The sequence below is a fragment of the Leuresthes tenuis genome, unplaced genomic scaffold, assembly GCF_036924035.1.
Source record: "Leuresthes tenuis unplaced genomic scaffold, fLeuTen1.0.hap1 SCAF_6, whole genome shotgun sequence".
NCBI lineage: Eukaryota > Metazoa > Chordata > Actinopteri > Atheriniformes > Atherinopsidae > Leuresthes > Leuresthes tenuis.
Genome location: NW_027325360.1, coordinates 37,354,653 through 37,374,152, shown reverse-complemented (window position 1 = coordinate 37,374,152; position 19,500 = coordinate 37,354,653). Strand labels below are relative to the sequence as shown.

At 41.7% G+C, this 19,500-nt stretch overlaps 1 protein-coding gene across 1 annotated transcript; it reads right to left on the bottom strand.

Annotated features, from left to right (window-relative positions):
* Nucleotides 1-863: 863 nt before the first annotated feature.
* On the bottom strand, nucleotides 864-14,953 carry nelfb (negative elongation factor complex member B). The gene is made up of 13 exons (XM_072388623.1): nucleotides 14,727-14,953; nucleotides 10,509-10,669; nucleotides 10,297-10,396; nucleotides 9,005-9,235; nucleotides 6,780-6,965; nucleotides 6,555-6,667; nucleotides 6,358-6,460; nucleotides 4,670-4,765; nucleotides 4,208-4,350; nucleotides 3,072-3,178; nucleotides 2,584-2,725; nucleotides 2,350-2,458; nucleotides 864-1,292 (listed from the first exon to the last, which is right to left on the bottom strand). The coding sequence occupies exons 1-13, from the start codon at nucleotides 14,826-14,828 to the stop codon at nucleotides 1,134-1,136; spliced, it is 1,752 nt and encodes a 583-aa protein (XP_072244724.1). The 5' UTR covers nucleotides 14,829-14,953; the 3' UTR covers nucleotides 864-1,133.
* Nucleotides 14,954-19,500: the final 4,547 nt, after the last annotated feature.

Sequence of the window (19,500 nt, the reverse complement as noted above, 5' to 3'; positions counted from 1 at the left end):
ACCTTGAAGTATTAACTTGATAGAGTTCTCCATTTGAAAACGAATGCTTTGAAGCTGCACCACCCAAGCAAAGAAACAAAATGCTGCGTATGAAGTGTTCTAAAACACTGCTGACCAAGTTAAACAGTTCCTATTTTGTCTTAACATTTATTTATGACCTGAACAATTACACAGAGAACAAAGCAAGATTTCAATATTCTAATTTAACACTAATACAATTCAATTCAAACAAGTGACAGAAAATTTACTCAGTCTGTGGAACATTTATTTACTTCAACTTGGGTTTTTTTTAACATAACAATATATAACATTGTTGTTATTTCTGCTATTCTATCTGCATTGGTTATTCAGTGTCATTACGTCTTTCTGTCCCCTTTAAAAAAAAACAACTAACATTTCCCATTCTTAGTGTTGTTGAGGAACTGAAAAGTTAACATACAACTGTTGCAGTACCCATGTGTAATCTAATTACACGTGTCCACATCTACGACTGCAACACATGGGTAAATGGACCATACACTTGACCAACCCAGCTGCAGTTTCATTTTCAGCTAAGCTAAAGCTCCATTTGCTTCAAAATTCACTATGTCATGGTAAAAATTTAAAAACGCACTCCAGAAGGTTTTTGCTTTGATGTTTTAGTATTTAAATTCATCACCTTACCAAATTGTCAGATTACCCCAGATGAACAACATAACACTATGAAGAACAACACTATGACGCCAAATGACGAGAGACACATTATTTTCTGTTGCTGGCAAGCGTTTGTTTTTGGTTTTTTTTATAAAATAACTTCTGTTCAATTAGAAAAATTATTTTGCAATCATGCACAATCATTGCGCCTAGTTCACAGTAAAACAATGTAGCATTTGTAAATAACTTTATTTTCAAGGTTCTTGAACAGCTAAACAGTTCAAATGATAGATAATGCCAGATAAATGATGGCTAACACAAAGACATGAAAATATGTAGGCGAAGCACAGGTGGAGTTGGAAGACTAACATCTACAGAAGCTGAATGTGAACAAGAAAACTCATACAACTGAAAGAAATATGAAATGTCCAGTCTTTGCGCCATCTGGAGTGTCTGTCACTGAATAAGAATTTCGGTTCTCTCTCAGTTTCCGTAGCATCTCACAGAGGCGTGGTTGGGTTGGAGCTGGTGGTGTTTGCGGTCACAGGGTGTAGCCCCAGGTCCAGGGATGGGGTCTCATCTGGTGGTGGAGGGCTCTTCTTCTGCGCCTCCAGCTTCTCTGTCAGTTGGATGTATAGCTCCTTCAGCGGCTCGCTGCTCTGTGGTCAGGCATAGGCATCTCAGTAAGTGTTATATAAAATATACGCTCCAAAATCCTTCTGTCATGCAGCAAAGATTTCAGAGCCATTACTTTTGCTCCATCTGCAGTCAGATGTATTCTGCTTTAATAATCCCTGAAATGTGTTAACAACCAGCCGAGACTCCACTTGTTGTAATGCATCTTTCTAATAATTGTTCACATAGACAGATGTGTGTATAAGAGATCACAGAATTCAAACTGCATATATGGATAATATTTCTGATTAGAATAAGGGACCTAAAAAGATTTTTCAGTAGCAGATTAGCCACAAAAATGGTTAAATCACCAAAGCTCCTCTTCTGGCAATTAGCTCAAACTAAGAAACTGGGTAAAAAGATACTTTGACAGAGAATTGACTAAAATCCCAATAGTCAATGTACACAAAGGATGGAAGGATGACTATCCTAAAGATCTCCATGAATCAGGTCCGTATGATAGAGAAGACAGACAGAAGCAGCTCTAAGTGAAAGGGACCCAACACCAAGTCTGAATGCAGGAAAATGATTCTCTGCTTTCTGACACTCAAGTTACCAGAACAGAACACCTGGTACTGATCATCATCAGGCCACAACACACCATTCAGCACATGAATGTCTTGGAACAAATAGACAAGCTAGTGTGGCACTGGGGGTTTTGGACAATTCTCAGCAAAGACCCGGACTTAATCCCTCCAGAACATCTGCTGAGAGACCTGAAGGTGGTAAGTCACAACTGGATCATGTCCTATCTGATCCAGCCTGACATGATTTGCTTTGAAGAACGCAATCAAATGCTCATATCGAGAAGAGAAGAGCTCATAGACGCAAAAGGCTGTCTTTTTCACCTCCCTGTCATGGGTTAGACCGCAGAGTGTTGCAAAATATGCAGGGGGTAAGAAGCCACTGTGCATGATGAGTCCTTCTAATTTAATAAGACAAGTTATCAGCTTTTAGAAATATCACTCCCCCCGGATTCCATCCAGAGCTACTACTCCAATTCATTTTAAAGCACGAGCTGAACTGAGACATGATGCCAACCTGTTTTGGGGGTTCAAGAGTTTTCATCAACATGTCCATGTGTGAGGGTAGCACTTTGTGGTGCAGATGCAGCAGCATGCGGAGGGTGTGTCTGTGGACATTTTCTTTGCTGGAAAATATTCAAACAGAATTAAGAGCAGTCAACAAGCAGGACTGAGAATTTGAGGGCAATCAGTATACTTTGTGTTTAGCAGAAGATTATTACACTTATAACAGGAACTAAAATAAACCCACCTGGAAAATGAAGTAAGAAGGAAGCCATCAAAGACAACTGAACAGAACTCCTCTGATCCAAACTCATCAGAGATCAAAGTGAGGTGTCCAGTCAGCAAGTGCAGGAAGATGTCACTAAAGGCCATGTCATTATAGGTCTCCACTGGGGGTTAACAGCACACATACAAAGAGGCACCACCTCAGAGATAGAAATTGCTAATCCATACAGCGCCTGTACCTCTGCCCACCAATTAAACACGAAATAAGGATTAAGTTTTTTAATACTGTCAGAAATAACAATAAGAATCTTTATAAATAATAATAAGAAGAAATTCTGAGTTAGAGAACCTCAGAACTCAATAAAAATAAATGTAAAAGGTTTTGCAGCCTAACTAAATATGAGACAACACTGTAAAAATAATAAGATGAAGAAATAAAAGGCAACATTTTTACATATTATGGTTTGAGGCGTCATCTTCTCCTAAATTTCAGAGAGGAGCGACACTCACCCAGTGCAGGCAGCAACCTCTGTAAGGCATTCTTGTTTCTCAGTTTGGCAATGTGGAGGACATAGTAGAGACCCATCTCACAGGCCACTCTGTTGTCCTGTAGATATCTGAGAGGCCAACAAAGCCAATCTTAACTAAGGCATGTTTCATGATTTCAGAAAAAGAAACCACCCTTAATTAAAAGGCTACTGCAAAAGGCAAATAAAAGTCATAATGAGATGTACTTCAAAGCGATTGTAAGCGAGGACAGTATCTGTGATACTCACACACCAGTTGTTGGCCTCTACTTTTTTCCCCACATGCTATTAAAGTTATATTCAATTGTAAGACTGAAGTATTTGTCACTGCTGACTAATATGCTGTCATTGATGTGCGGAAATGATCAAATACAGTAGGCTATGCACCAACAACATTATTTAAAAAAAATAAATCAATCAAAGTATGATTTGGGTATCTTGATGGTTATCAAAAAAAGTAGATAAATGCAGAGATGTGTGTGCATCTGCTGAGATGGTCGTGGGGCCCATATTCCAGTGCTCAAAGCACTCCTTAAAGGGGAAGTTTGTTTTTTTTAACCTGGACCTTATTTCTGGCATAAAATACATTCGGGAGTGAACGAGGCATAGATGAAACAGCACTCTGGCCCATTCACTGCCGTTATATGGAAATACGCGGCTCTCCAGTAGATTAACATATTTCATGCCAAAAATAAGGTCCATGTTTAAAAAAACGATCTTCCCCTTTAACACTACATTTTCAAATAAGGAGGAGAATTCAGGGCTCATAAAAAGTGAGAACTGAGCATGAACTAGTACATTTGAGGACTTTGATAAGACAAGGTATCAGCTTTTAGAAATATTGTAAAGACTAAGAGCCTCTTCTCAGTTTTAATCCATCTGGGCTGAACTTCGAAGTAGTTCTTGTAAATGTGAACTTCAGATAGATATTATTCTGTTGTTTCTGTGAGGAATTACCACCATTTGAAAGAACATTATCAAGAAAAAGTGAGTCACATTTCTGGTGTAAGGCTGAACAGTCAATCTACTACTGTATTCCAATTTAAATTCACTGTTTAAAATGACCGAAAAAAGAAAAAGCATTAGGTTTCACTGAATTCTTCCCATGCTGTGTTTTACCTGTTGAATGCATCCGGCAGGGTGGTGGGGTATGACAGTGTGCTCTTCTCCTCACTAGGAAGCTTCTGTTCTACATTGAAAGTGTGATCGTCAACAACCACTGACATCATTGCAGGCAGGAAGCGGGTCACTACATCCAAATCCTGAGGAGGAGAGCAGAGACAGACTATTAAAAAGTCAATTTCTGTATCAAACTGTTTTTGTCTGGTTTTTTGTGAGAACTGTATTAATGTTTGCTTCAAAACAAATGCCCATTTTGTCCATAATCAGAGACTTATTTTGCTACTGAGACTGATTTTTCAGATAAAACACGACAAACTAGTCCACAAAAGCTGTACAAATCCTTACAATTCAGCCAAATCTGAAGATCAAACCTGCAAAATAAGGAGTGTAAAAGTCTAAAAGTAGGCAAGGCAAGTTATTTGTAGAGCACAATTCGTACAAAAGACAGCATGTACTCACCAAACGAGGCTCTTTGAAGACCTGGCTGTCAATCATGTCCCACGCTCCCTGACCCAGTGATAGCATCCTCAGCAGTAGCATCAGGTCTGGGCTGTCCTGTTTGCGCACATATACAAACACAACAACTCTGAGATTCGAGAAAATTTCTTGAACCCAGCCACATCTACACCTCTGGGGCAGCTTCCACCACTAGACCTCCTGAGCCCAGCTGCACATCCACCTCTGTGGCAGCTTCCACCACCAGGCCTCCTGAGCCCAGCTGCACCTCCACCTCTGCAGTAACCCCCACCCCTATCTCTATGATTGATAGCAACATCACTCCTGTCACCATCCCTCCGCTACAACCTGGGCAGCTCCCTCTGTGTCTAACTATAGAGGAGGTTGGAGCTAAGCTCAGGAGACTTCAGTCAGGGAGGCTGCAGGCCCAGATGGAGTCTGTCCAAGGCTTCTGAGGGACTGTGCTGGTCAACTAGCAGTCCCTCTTCAGAGGCTCTTCAATATGAACCTTCACATGGAAAAAGTCCCGGTGCCGTGGAAAACCTCCTGTCTCATACCGGTGCCCAAATTAGGGCAACCGGTGGAGCTGAATGACTACAGACCAGCGGCTTTGGCATCTCATATCATGAAGACCTTGGAGAGACTCCTTGTTCATCGCATGAAATTGCAGGTTGCTGAGGATCTTGACCCCCTCCAGTTTGCCTACCAGAAACACATAGAAGTGGAAGACACGATTCATGCTGCATCAGGCATATGCTTGGTTCTGGATGTGCCTGGTTCATATGTGAGAATCATGTTCTTTGACTTCTCCAGTGCCTTCAACACCATACAGCCTCCCATACTGAAAGATAAGCTTCTAGGTATGGGTGTGGCCCCCTCCCTGACATCATGGATTATAGACTATTTGACTGCCAGACCACAGTATGTCAGGATGGGGAGATGTGTTTCTGGAACACTGGAATGCAGTACTGGGGCTCTGCAGGGTCTTTTCAGTGGGGGTGGTGGATAATAAACTGGAGTGGTCTGCGAACATAGAAGCAGTGTACAGGAGGGTCCTTCAATGTCTGCAGTGACATGATGTGCAATCATGATGTGTAATCATTGTAAATATTTATAATTTTTTGAGCTTCTCGACTAATTTGAATTTCTCCCACTGGGGGATGAATAAAGTCTTTTTCTATTTCCATTTCTAAAACTAGCATTCCATTTATGAAAAATAACACTGACATGAATCTGTGTTAGGACTATATCAGTGGTGAGGCTGGACTAATCTCTCTTTTTACATTTTAGTAAGCTTTATTTATGTTTTTACAAGGGGAGACAAGACAGCCACAGTGAAGACTTCAGCCTCTGTACATGGTGTGGGAATTGGATACAGACCTGGCTGTGTTGCTTTCAAGTCCAGAAGCTGATGTTCTGATAAAGACTATCAGCTGCAATTGAAACTAATTCATATTCAATTTTCTTACTATGTTTGCATAACAATTAAGCTTTTAACAAAAATAACATAGCTGTGTTTTGATGATATCTATGTAGCTGTTGTGGTACAAAACATGCAGTGTTAATTATGTTAGCTTAAAGCATTTGTTTTCCTTTTTCCCTGTTGCACTCTTTGCTGTGTTTTTTGTTGCTGATGCACCACAGAATATCACCTCGCCATCAGCACACATTGTCATAGAAGCTATACTCACTCTGGGTAAAGTGTCTTGACTCAGCAGCTCTTGCAAGTTCCTCATTATACTCAAGACCAGGGTGTTACAGGCAAACGGGTCACATAGGATCATGGACAGGTCCCTGGAATGAACAGATACTCTCCAATGATTAATTCACAATTCACCAAAAATTCCCTCCTCAGCTGATGAACTTAAACCACTTGTTCATCTATTACCCAAGGACTTGCTCCTGTCCTTTCTTCACACCATCCAGGAAACCTTGCAGCTCTCTGGCTCGCTTGCCATCCACAAATTTCTCACGGATACAGGCATCCAAACACCAGGTGAACTGTCCAAGCACATAGCAGAAACTAAAGGGATAAAGATCTACCACAAATCTTAAAACACTGGAAATTCAGGATGTAGGGCTTTCAATACAACAACACAGTATGTGAACTTACTTTGTGACAGGGGTCCACAGAGCAGATCTCACTGATGTCCAGATCATGGAGAGACATTAACAGCTCTGCTCTCAGTGTGCAGTAGTGGACATTTCGCGTTCTCAGGAAGAGTGTTCGTAAGAACTGCAGCACCATGTCATACAGCTTCACGTTTTTCCCAATCATCTGGGTCAGTTTTAAAACCACCTATGGTACGCAAACACCAGAAACAGTTACTGATGCTCCTCAAGCTGGAAAAGGTTACAGAAACCATTTCTGGAAGTGACTGCTTACAGACTGCTTATAGCATTCAATCCTCTCCAACAAACCAACAACATAAACTATCTGAATTTATCCAATTGGGTTTTCTTTATTTATTTTAGAATCATTTGATTGACTGGTGAAATTGATCATTTCGAAACTAATATCTGTTGTAAATACATTAACATGGATTTATTTTGAAATCATGGAAAGAGGATGCTTTTAACTGTAGAACTGTGATTTTTTTCCTCAGTTACTAAGCAATCAAGACGTGAGTAGACGTGTGGTATAAATTTGACCCAAAAAAAAAAAGCAAGTAAAACATCAGAGCTCAAAAGAGAATACCAGCACCAATCTGCAACTTGCGCCACAACAGCACTTTTGATGAGCTTATGTTTTAAATAGCTTTGTGTTCATACAGGTTCTCTATATGGGCTGTGGACCTGATGTTTTTCTGTCCACCGCATTAGCAAATATTTTCCTTATCTAAAAAATACAATTTTAACTTGTGCTATAAACAAGGGGTGAAGTAGTTATTCACTTCGATAAAGAGCAAATTCTTTAAAACAATGAGATGAATGCGTGTTTTAATATTTCAAGCCTGAACAGCACCCAGCATCTCCTCACCTGCCTCCAGCTACACAGAGCTCTCACTCTACCTGTACCCACAGCTTTCCTGCCACACCTTAACAGTGGCATCCTGCACCTTAGTCATGACCAAAGAATGGACAGTTTTCTCTGTTGTATCAAATAATATACTTTTATCTATTTAACACGAGAATTAAAACCAGTCAAACACCATAATGTTTTCAGGGATGTTATTGACTGAAAGTTGAGCCTAAGCTTACGTCATGCCCCGCCTCCCAGAAAACCACCAGAAGAAATTAGAGAAGAGAAAGAAATAATAGAAAGATACTTTTTTTCGTTTGTCTGTCTGTTATCTCGTCTCCATTGTTTTTGTTGCACGTTTTAACCTCTGCTGCTGCATAAGTTAGTACACAGTAATATTTTTCCCTGCAGAGAGATTCTGTAAACTTTGAATCATTTTTGTGAATTCAAGTTCACCTCACCAGAGCTGGATATTTGACCAAACCAGCAAACCAACTCCACTCAGGTGAATGTATCTACAATTGTGTTATTTTCAATGGGGAAGCCTCGATATCAAACCTCCATCTGCTTGGCAATGAGAAGCCCCCATTGGAGAAAAGAGACCCGCAACTTGCCAGGCACAGAAATCCATCTGCCAACAACTGACTACCGAGAAAGGTCCAGAGACAGCGGACCCAAGAGAGACCCATTTGGATAGCATTGTGTGATCGACCTGGTGTGTTCACATCTGATTAACGACGCCAAGTGCCAACCAAAGTAAGGTCTAAGGTCATCTCCTCCTCCTCGGAAGGTACAGTGGTGTTGAGAGAATTCACTGTTCAAATAGACTCCAAAGTTGTTAGCTTTAAACCCTAAATACTGACTAAAATTAAGACCCTGCATTTCTCCATTCTCTTGTGCCTTTACCCAAACCATAAGGTGTTCCCTATACCGCCATACATAGTCCACACACTTTAAGGTTCATGTTTCGGTTACATCTTTAAAAAATTACTTAATATAGATTTAACAAGTTGTTGGCGAATGCTTCTTCATGTAATGTCGGTCAGTTCAAACAAGAACTCTAGAAGTAGCACTTTGAGACCGATTAAGACTAATGAAAACTTTCCTTGGTGCACCTGTTATCGAGTTGATCTGATTTAATAGGGAGTACGCTACAGTCTCTCTGTGGCCCTGTGATGGACTGTCCAGGGTGTACCTGCCTCTCGACCAATGACAGCTGGGATAGGCTCCGGGCCTCCCACAACCACCAGTTAGATTAAGTAGGTATAGAAAATGGATGGATGTTAGGATTCTTTTGTTAAAACAAACTGTGTCATTCTCAGTGATTGTAGACTGATGAATGAAACATGCAAATTAATCTGAGGAGTGGTCCTCACCTCGCCTTGGCGTCGCGTTTTTGGAGAAGGACTGAAGAAATTATGCAGGATGGAGAGGTCGCTGCTGAAGAGAGCCGATTCCTTCTCCACAATGTACTGCTTTAGAAGGGGTGAAACCTCATCCCCAAACAGAGCTTGGTTGTCTTGCCAGATCTGCCTTTTCACCTCTACAGCACAAACCTTGTATAGCTCTTTGTCAGCCATTACCATCTTCAGTTTCTTCTCCGGCACCTACAGGAATGAGCATGAGAGATAGGTAAAGATGAGTGTTTTATCTTTTAAATTTCCATTGTCCCTTTTGCCAAGACCATTTAAGGACACAAGTTCAACAATTTGCTCTCAACAACTACTGGACAGACTGACAGTGCTGGCGTCTCCGTACATTCTGGAACAGCATCCTTTAATGGCCTCAAACAAAGCAGCAGTCATGGCATACATTTTGGTTGTCATTTTTAGCAGACTTCATCTTACAAAAGTAGTTTTAACACTTCTGCACAGGACTAAGCATATTTTCAGTTTGAACCTGGAGCTGAAAGGAGCTCCAGAGAAGTAGAGTAAAGAGGACAAAAAACAAAGCTTTTCTAACCTCAGTTTGTCCAAAAGCTTTATCTGTTTCCAAAATATTTCTATAACGTGTACATTACCATGGCACAATACATGCAGGAAAAAATTACCATTTGTTGTGGATCACTGAAAATCATCCCAATAAGAAAAATGATATAAACAAGAAAAAGTCAAATGTTATAAGCTATTTTAAACACAGAAGTAAGATTTTGGATGGGTGTAAAACCTTTGTTGTCTGGAACACATGGCCTTGTCCTTAGCAGTGTGTTACACATCACACCTGTGGTTCAGTTTAGGTGGATATTTGCTGTGGAATTTAGTTGAACTTCTAACCACTACTTCTAAGGTTAAAATCAATCATTCTGCACACCAGCTTTAACTGTCATTGGAATTCATAAGGTTCAGTACAGGGCACAGCTCAGATCACTCAATTTTTCTCTAATGTTAGAGCATTTTACCAGGTTTGTTCGTTTGAAAGCAAAGCTACTACAGTCTGATTCATGTCAGTTTCACTCATACTGGCCATTGAAATATACATAGGCATTGATGTATGGTCATCAATCTGAAAACTGCTGGTGACCATTTTAAAATGGCAGTCACTAAATAACCTAATTATTGACACTTCAACAACAATCTGGTTTTATTGATGAATTAAGAAATTAATGGGGCAACTTTAATACTTGGTGGCAAACACTCTTCTTTTGCAATATCTTCATATAAACACTTGCCTTGGGCAGATACTTCAGCACCTGCATCACCACAGGTTGAATGGATGGCATTTTCACAAGAGGAAAGCTTTTCTCCAGCAGCTCTTCAAGCTTTCTGTATCTGTAAAAAGATTTTTAAAAAAGGAAAAAGTTATTAAAACAAAAATGCAACTACACTCCAGCTCGTTCCTTCAGAAAACATTACACAAAGTCAAAAACAAGCAATAACAAACCTGTCTTCTTCCTTGCCCTCTGCAATGGTGGCAACTCGCTCCATCAGCTTTTCTCTGAGCTCGTCAAAGACGGACTGGTGGAACTCCAGCCGAGGCGTCCCATGGAGGTCGAGGAAGGGAAGAGCGGACTGGAGCGTCGGCAGCAGGATGCCATTTTCCATCTGCAGTCACATGAGCCATTGAGAAGTCTTGCAAAAGCTGCCACTCTGCTCATTAAATGCATTCCTTTGCTCACTTACAAAGGCTGACGTCTGGTAAACGTGACCATGTACATTTTACACCTGTGGTGGAGATAATTATCCTCACTGAACTATCCACTACACTGTGAAGTCGGAATTTTTTGAGTTGATCAAATTCAATTTGGCAACAAAACACGATACTTCCATCTACAAACAGTTCAATAAAAACACGTATTTCTAGTGCACAGTATTGCCCCGGTTTTGGTAATTATCTGGACTCTGGTGAAGAAATGATTAACCTCGCTTGTACAAACTGAAGAATACCAGGAAACCGTCTGGTTTTCTGGCCACTTAACGTGTGCACTCTAAAGTTAAGCATTTTATGTCTGCACAATAAAAACGTCCATAAAAAAATATCCGTTCCAGTGTAGGTGAGATGTGCTCAGTGAGAAGGTGAAAAAATATGTTCTTGTACTGAGATCAGCCTCAATGCTCAGGGAAATATAAACCAAAATATAATATGCAGCAAATGGTCAACATTACTGGATCCTTTGACTTTGAAAGACACTATAAATTTGAGGGAGTGGGGGTGTGATAAAGGACATGAAGTCCCCAAATCCCCTGGTTTAGGCCACATGAATTCTGCATAATTGTGTAGTTGAAAGTTGGATCAGTACTTAATCAGTGATTTAGAGGCCTTCTCTGTTCTTCCATGTCATTTGTTGAAAAGCACTCATTGTTACCTGGTTTGACTTTGTTCTGTTTGGCTAAAATAAAAATTTGGCGGAGAAGAGAAGAGGTGAGGCAGAAAAAAGGAGAGAGAAGATGGCCCTTTGCTAGACTTGAATGCAAACACTGAATGCAATATTACCGGACAGATGTCGTGCCACGATGGCTCTCCCCTCCAGAAACTGTATACCTATACGCAGGAGTAGGTACTCACTTAGTAGAGGTGGATCCACAGTATTAGGCTTTGTTTTCCCCAGGTAAAACAAAAAAATAATGCTAATGTAGACCTTCTAATCAATTGTTTGAGGTTTGTTGTTCCATCTGTGAGGTTTTATAATGTTATTTGATGCTTTTACTTTCTAAACGTGTTATTGAACTGTATTCATTTCAATTCATTGTGAATGTGCACTGAAACTCAAGACAAGCTACTTTTCCTCATGCAGAACTACAGTTCTCACAATCATTTAACAGCATTATAATGTTGGCCTGTAATGACAGTCAAACAAACAGTTCCTCAGGTCAGATCCATATTGAAATCCAATACCTGCTTTTTGGTAACTTTGCATAAGTATGCAATCTATAACACTATTAGATGGATTCAGCAAAGTGAGGTCATTAGTAGCGGATTTTATGAGCCACTGTCAAGATAATAAATATAGGTTTTCCTATTGAAACCCTTGAAAATGGGTGAACTGCAGTGGACAGGTATGTTTAACATTCGGTTGGGATGATTAGAAATGGACTGAGATGCACAGTTTGTCCATAGAAACATTGCCCTGAAGTAAGGATTCGGAGTCTGTACTATAGGACTATGGGGGGGGGGGGGGGGTTCAGTGGGAGAAAAAGAGGCTGGCTGAAATAATCTGTTTCCCCTTTAATGTTTAATGTTAATGTTCACATTTACTTTTATTTATGCGTTTCAAATAAAGACCAATTATGCCCATATATGGGACAGTGTGTTTGAGGAGAGGAACACATGCACTAAGTTATTTCAATCCTACATCTGCTCGAGCATGGAGACGGTTTTCAGACACAAAGCACATTAACTGACATTAATGATTAAAAGTCATGGTAGCTACTAGAAATCTCTTCAATGTATCCAGTAATGTGTTACATTTTCCATTACAAAGGTGGTTTACAGGAATAACATGGAAAACCTCCAGTAAGTTTTATTTTTCATGTCCAGCAGACCAAGCTTCCAGCCTTTTATATCAGCAGGAAGAGGAAATAAACACGATGTGTGGGAACACAGGGTTTGGGTGACTGACGCTTAGTTTCTACTCCTCCAGAACGTCGACGTGACGTCGTCATTGAGCATTCGAAGTGCTGCGTCCAGGGAACGCGTTGCTCTGCAGTTCACCGTGCCTCTAAGGTGGTGCGGCTGTGTGTTTGTGTGGTTTCAGGTTAAAGCCGAATCCTGGCTTTTTCTTCTGGTCACAGTTAACAACTGTAACCAACGGCAACCGATGTGGAGCAGCTGTATTTGCAGCCGGAGCTCATCAATATTGAAGAACAAATGCTAATATTGCGAATGTTGAAGCAGGCGACAGAGAAGACGTTTGTGGGGGTGGTCAGTACGACCGGCCGAGGCTGGGAACGAGTGAATTTACAACCGGGATGAACAAATGCACTTTAGATCATTTCGAATGTCAACGAGCTTCCTCGCCGTGTACAACCATTAAAGCAGTGGTGGTTCTAGACCGGTTTTAATGGGGGGGGGGGGGGGGGGGGCAGTTTGGGGCTGGCTTTTGTGTTAGAGGGGCACATACAACCCAGGAAAAAAAGAGTTGAGAGGCCCCCGCTGGCCCCTCCCTAGAGCCGCCACTGCATTAAAGGGGAACTCCGGTATTTTTAAACCTGGACCTTATTTCTGGCATGAAATACGTTCATCTACTCATCGAGAACAGTTTGGTGAAAGACGGTGTCCTTCGGAAGCTATTTAGATAACTGGAGATCCATATAACAGAGTTATAGATAACTATTTAGATAACTCGTGATATCCATATAACGGAGTGAACAGAGCAGGGACGATGCAGCCTCTAAATAAGGCATTATCTGTCTTTATTTCACCAATACTTTAAGAAGAATGAATGAATGAACGTGTGCTATAGCTCTGTTAGCTCATAGCTGCTGTTATGTGGCTACTTGCAGCTATATAACAGAGGGAATTCTACACACACCTCTACTGGGACCACTTCATCCACAGCATGGCTGCAGCACAGCTCATTCACTCCGGTAAGAACGTCCATCTTACTCAAAGTCGTCGTTCACGTTGTCAAAATCTGATAAATATCCTGCCATGTTGCAAACTCTGTGTGAAGTTAGCCGACTGTCACAGAGAAAGGAGTAAATAAACTGTGCTCTAGGGGGTGTGTGTGGATGAAGTGGTCCCAGTAGAGTGCCTGTGTAGAAATCCCTCCGTTAGCTCTCCTATAGCTGCAAGTAGCCACATAACAGCAGCTATGAACTAACAGAGCTATAGCACACGTTCATTCATTCATTCTTCTTAAAGTATTGGTGAAATAAAGACAGATAATGCCTTATTCAGAGGCTGCATCGTCTAAGCCCCGTTCACTCCGTTATATGGATCTCCAGTTATCTAAATATCTTCCGAAGGACGCCGACTTTCACCAAACGGTTCTCGGTGAGTAGATGAACGTATTTCATGCCAGAAATAAGGTCAAGGTTTAAAAATACGGAGTTCCCCTTTAAGACCGGAAAAACCAACTGTCGGAAATTACGTTCTGAACGGACCAATCCCCGCGTCTACGCAGCCTGTAGTTAGAATTTTTTGGAGGTGGAGAAGTATAAACTACATTTGACTGTGTTATCTGCCTCTCCAGCTGTTATGCGTGCTCCCGACACCAGGGGAACAGATTTATTCAGGGGAAGAGACCTGCAATGGTTTCTTCTTGTAGTTAATGAACAACTGATTGGGACAGAGAGTCGTTTGAAAAGTTCACGCTTCCTTTACAGAGCAAATCAAGTCAAGCCACAAGTCGCGGAGCATTCTTCTGTCATGGCAGTGGTATTTCCCACAGTGGAGTCGAACTGTCCCCCCGCGCCTGCGTCCCCCATTTTCAAATGACTAAATCTTGATTAGAAATGTTCTGCCCGAAGATCCTTCCCCTGATTTTAGTTCCAGCGGTTTCAATCAGTTTAATAGACATCAATCAGAGCGCGAAGGCGGTTAAACGCATTCGTTATATTCAATGCATGCACTCACCGGCGCGCTTTTTTCCTTCTAAAAGCATGCCATTTCTCGCAGCTTGAGGCTATTTTGCAAAGGCGCCATTCGATGAGTTGTTACCTGGAACTGGTCAATGGCTTTCAGAGGCTCCGTACAGTTGGTGAGAGTCTCTTTCAGATCCTCGCCGTTGGATATTCCGAGCTCAGGCAGCCCCGCGAACATATTGCTTCTGATTCTATCATCAACTCGATAAATTGTGTCTGATTAAAATAGCCAACGTGAACTAGCTTGTAGAAAAGAGAACTGTGTTCCTCGGAACATAACGACAGCCAACGCTTTCCACAAAGAAAAACTTCCTGTGGTAACTTTGTAAATAGTCCGTCTGAAACACTTGGGACGCATACGTTCCCAGCTTTACTCAAAAAGAGCCCCAACTGTTTTTACCCTTGTATTTTATTATTATAAAATTCAATTATATTATAGTATTAAAATGGGTTTCAATGCGTATTTGTGTTGCTGATCACAACCATCGAACAAATCGTGAGGGGTCTGGCTGCAGACCTCCAGTGTGAGGTTGCTTCCATTGCAGGCTCCACTCTCAAGCGTAGTTTATGTTTCTCCGTCATTTTGACGGCATAGCTACGAACGGGATGTGTCTGTGCGAAAATAACAGATCTCAAGTCCAATAACAGGTCCTTTCAATTTTTATGCACACCAGCTTCATCGGTGCCATGTGAGAGAGTCTTTTCAAAAGCTGGAGAAGTGGGGGGACTGGAGTCCACAGATCATATTCTAAATATGTCAAAGACATTTTTAACTTAGATTGAAATATAAGATATAAAACACAATATCTTGAAAATATAGCTGAAAGCAGGGATGGGGGGGGGGGGGGGGGGGGTGCATAGCAGGCAAGCCTATGGCTGCTCAGGAAGGCATCATGAGTTCATACACCAAGTTTGGCGCTGAGTTTGATTGGCTGCTACAGGCAAATGGAAGTGTAATTAAAATTCCACATGATAACTTTTGTGCAGATTGGTCTGAAGATTCTATGTGCCAATTTTCGTGGAAATCGGACAATCTGCGTGACCTGAAATGCTTTTTGAAGGTTTTTGATAAGATTCAAAATGGTGGAAAATCTACTTCGGTGGAAACTAATGTCATTGAGTGCATTGGACTTGTCATGATCCAAGGATTCCAATGGTACCTCATTTGTGAAATATGGACAAGTCCAAAGTTATACAGCTGAATGCACTTCAAACTTTGACATGTTGGTGGCGGTAGAGAGTTCACTTTTCGGGCACGAACATTCTTGACTTTGCTAATGGGACTGTCCTGAATACGTGTGCCAAATTTCAAAACTTTTTACTATAGCGTTCTGGGGCTGCCATAGACTTCAATTGCAGTGGAAAGTAGATCGATAATAATAGGAAAAGGAAACACAATGGCTCCTTCACAGATTTGCTGCTTTCCCCCCAGAAAGCTATGAACACAATGGGTGCTTCGCAGTTTCACTGCGATGCCTCCTAAAATATAAAAGTATTTAAAAAGTATTGCACACAGTGTTCAATGAGAACAATAGCAGAGGAGCATTATTATAATAATAGCATTATTTACATGTGAGAGTTCAGGGTGTAGATGGCTTTTGGAAAAACACTGTTTCTCCATCTGTTTATCCTTGCTTGTAAGCATCTGTAGCGCCTACCAGACGGCAACAGCTCAAACAGCTGAGAACTGGGGTGTGAACTGTCCTTGGTGATGTTGGAGCTCTGCTGAGGCACCGGGTGGAGTAGATGTCCATCAGGGAGGGGAGAGGACAGCCAATGATCCACTGTGCTGCTTTGACTGTCCTTTGAAGCCTCGCTCTGTCTGCCGTACCAGGTGGAGAGACTATGAGATTAGCAAAGAGTAGCCATGGATATTGGGTTTGAAATTAAGTAATCATCATCCACCTCCTCTATATGGATAGCATTAAGCTGTATGCCAAGTTTAGGAGTCACTGATAGATCATTGACTGACCTTACCAGCACATACAACTACAACATCAAAAAGAGGCAAGACAATCTCAACCGCAGACGCCATTTAATTGGAATTGAACTGAATTGAACAGAGTGATAAATTTGTCCCATAGGCAAAACCATAGGATATCTTCTCATTTAGTGTCTGAGACATTATTTCATAACTCACCTCATTGCTTATCTTTTTGAACTGTGGTGAAAATCAAATTTGTGCATGTGTGTATAGCAGTGGTTCTCAACCTTTTTGAGTCGCGACCCCCAATTTAACATGCATTGCCGTCCACGACCCCCCCCCCCCCCCCACACACACACACACACACACATACACACTACACTAAACAACGCCCGATCAATACGCCTTATACGTCGCATTTACATAATCAGACAAGTACTTCTGATATGAACTCACTTCAGCTATTAGTTTCTTTATCATTTTATTTTGAAACACGTTGGGATTTTTGGAAAAACATGAAGTAGCATCAAGAGGCTAACTTTCCGAGTAACAGACCGACAGTGGTCGCAACATCCCATCATTTTGTGGTTAAAATGTACCTAAACAAATAACGAAAACTTTATTTTCTTTTTAATGAAATAAAAACGATAACCGCGCGTGCTAAACTAACAAAACACAGTAGAAAAACAGCCCATGCTTAATTTTAAACACCTATGTTTCTGAGAGCTTAAACATGAAAAATAACAACGTGTTGGTCAAAGCAGAAATGTTTTTCTGCAACTATTTAATGTGATGGCTGGGCCTGCTGTTTGAACAGAGCAGCTGCATTCTTGGCTTTATGTTAGACACGGCCACGCGAAGATCACTCTCGACTCTGAGGAGTCGTGATCGCTACAGCTGCGGGACGGATGAGACTCTCCGCGATCGTGTGAGCCTTTTTCGATTGGGCCACTAGATATGCCACCTCACATAAAGCTGCCAGGGCTTTTGCAGGGACAGTAGTACATTCACACAAATGTTTTTTGCATTTTTAGTTCTTGCTCTCTGCGCTGAAAAAGAAATCAATTGGTTTATGAATTGAGCTGCTGTGTTTTGACTCTAAATGTCTCTTAAGTTTTACCGGCTTCAAGCTCTCGTGTGCCAGCACCTCAGAGCAAATGACACATCGTGGGTAGTCAACACTGTTTTTTGTTGTGCAGGAAAAGCCATATTTCAAAAAGTCGGGCCGATATTTACAGAGCCTCGAACCTTTATTAGCCGCCGGTGTCGGCCCGGTCAGTGCCCTTCTTTTCTCTGGAGGTGGTTCTGGTGGCTGATCTTGGGACCCCTGCTGCCGCTGACTGTCTGGAACACTTTTTCTTTTAAGCCGTTGCTCCATTTTTCCAGCTAACAAAGGTGCCGTTTTGTTCTTCCCTCCACTTGCTTTACACCACTCCCAAGTCATGAAACTACATGCATGAAACTGCGTGTAGTTTCATGACTAAAACTTGCAAACACACAAATGCAGAAACGTACATACACATTTTTTTTTTTTTACCATATTTATAAAGCAGTGCACATGCAGGGCTCTCTTTTTAAAGGTCGGAGGATAAACTATAGCCATTCTCAACCTTGAGTAAACAGAGTTGTTTTCTGCTTCATTGTTTGTCCAAAATTCATTGTATCAACGCAGCGTTTGTATGCGATTCTAATCTGTGCGGGTCAGATTCTGGTCAGTAAAGCACTCTGTGGTGAAGTGGTGTGGGGAGGGGGTTGGGGGAGAACGAAGAAAAAGATATATTTATTTGAAAAAACAGGCGCGTTGTTGTTTTAGCCACATCTGCAGCAACACAACCTGACACAATGCTTAAGTGTGTACCAATTGTACCTATTGTACTTATTTCAGCAGGCAATCAATATTAAGAGATTATAAATTACAGGTATGCATATGTGTTTTTTTGACACTGCAGGTGATTTTTTCAGAATTCACCTAAACAAGTCAGTGTCACAGTTAATGTTTTGACAGTTATGTTTTCAGTTTCTTTGTTAGGTTTTCAGGTTCTTGTCATGTTTCTCCCCTGTCACGTTAGATTCACTCATGTCACCTGTTTCTGTTCACAGCTGCACGTCATCACTGATCACGTCCCCACAGTATTTAGTTTCCTGGTTCACTCATGTCCATAGCAGAATCCTTACGTACCTTTCATGCCAAAGTTAAGTATGGTTCTTGCATCATAGTCTTGTCAATGTTAATTATTCATAGTCTTGTTTTTCATAGCCATGTTTTGTTTGTTTTTTCCATAGTTAAAGTAATTTTGATAACCGGCTCTGCCGCACCTTCTGTTTTTTACCTCGTGGTTGAAAATAAACCTTGATTTTGAAAGTACTGCATCTGGGTCCTACCTTCCTCCACCGATCCTGACAGAAGGATTCTGCCAGAATGGACCCAGCAGTTCTCCACGCGCTCCAGAGCCGGGTTACGGCCTTGCACAAAGGCATGGCCAAGGGGGCCGACAGTCTTGCCCGGTGGAGTCTGTCCGGAGACTTCCTGGAGGAGTTTGAGAAGGGGCTAGTTCCTGACATCCCCGGAATCCAGGAGACTTGAGAGGCCGTGAGGAAAATCTACATCGCGGTTGCGATGGACATTTTCGGCCTACAATCGACCTGGATACACAAGCTTTACCCCTCTCCCTTTGCCTCCCCAGTGTCTGCTCCCCTGTTGCTGCCTCCACAGCCCGCTAAGGTTGCCATGCGACAGGCTGCCGAGGTCGCCACGCGACAGACCGACGAGGTTGCCCTCCATCAGCACGCCGCTGATGACTTCCTGCTACAGCCGCCTGCTGAAGCTAAGTCCAAGCCTGAAGTCCAGTCTCAAGACTAAGGTCCAAGTCAAGCCTAAGCCTGCTGCAACCAAGCCTGGCCCACCTGGGGTCCAGCCTGCTCCGGC

Bases quoted from the DNA above. Each gene is read 5' to 3' on its own strand.
- nelfb (XM_072388623.1), bottom strand. From the start codon at position 14,828: ATGTTCGCGGGGCTGCCTGAGCTCGGAATATCCAACGGCGAGGATCTG. The intron at 6,668-6,779 runs GTAAGTTCACAT...GTGCTTGGACAG, and splicing joins CTGTGGACCCCTGTCACAAA to TTCACCTGGTGTTTGGATGC. The intron at 2,726-3,071 runs GTGAGTGTCGCT...GTTAACCCCCAG, and splicing joins GAGGTTGCTGCCTGCACTGG to TGGAGACCTATAATGACATG.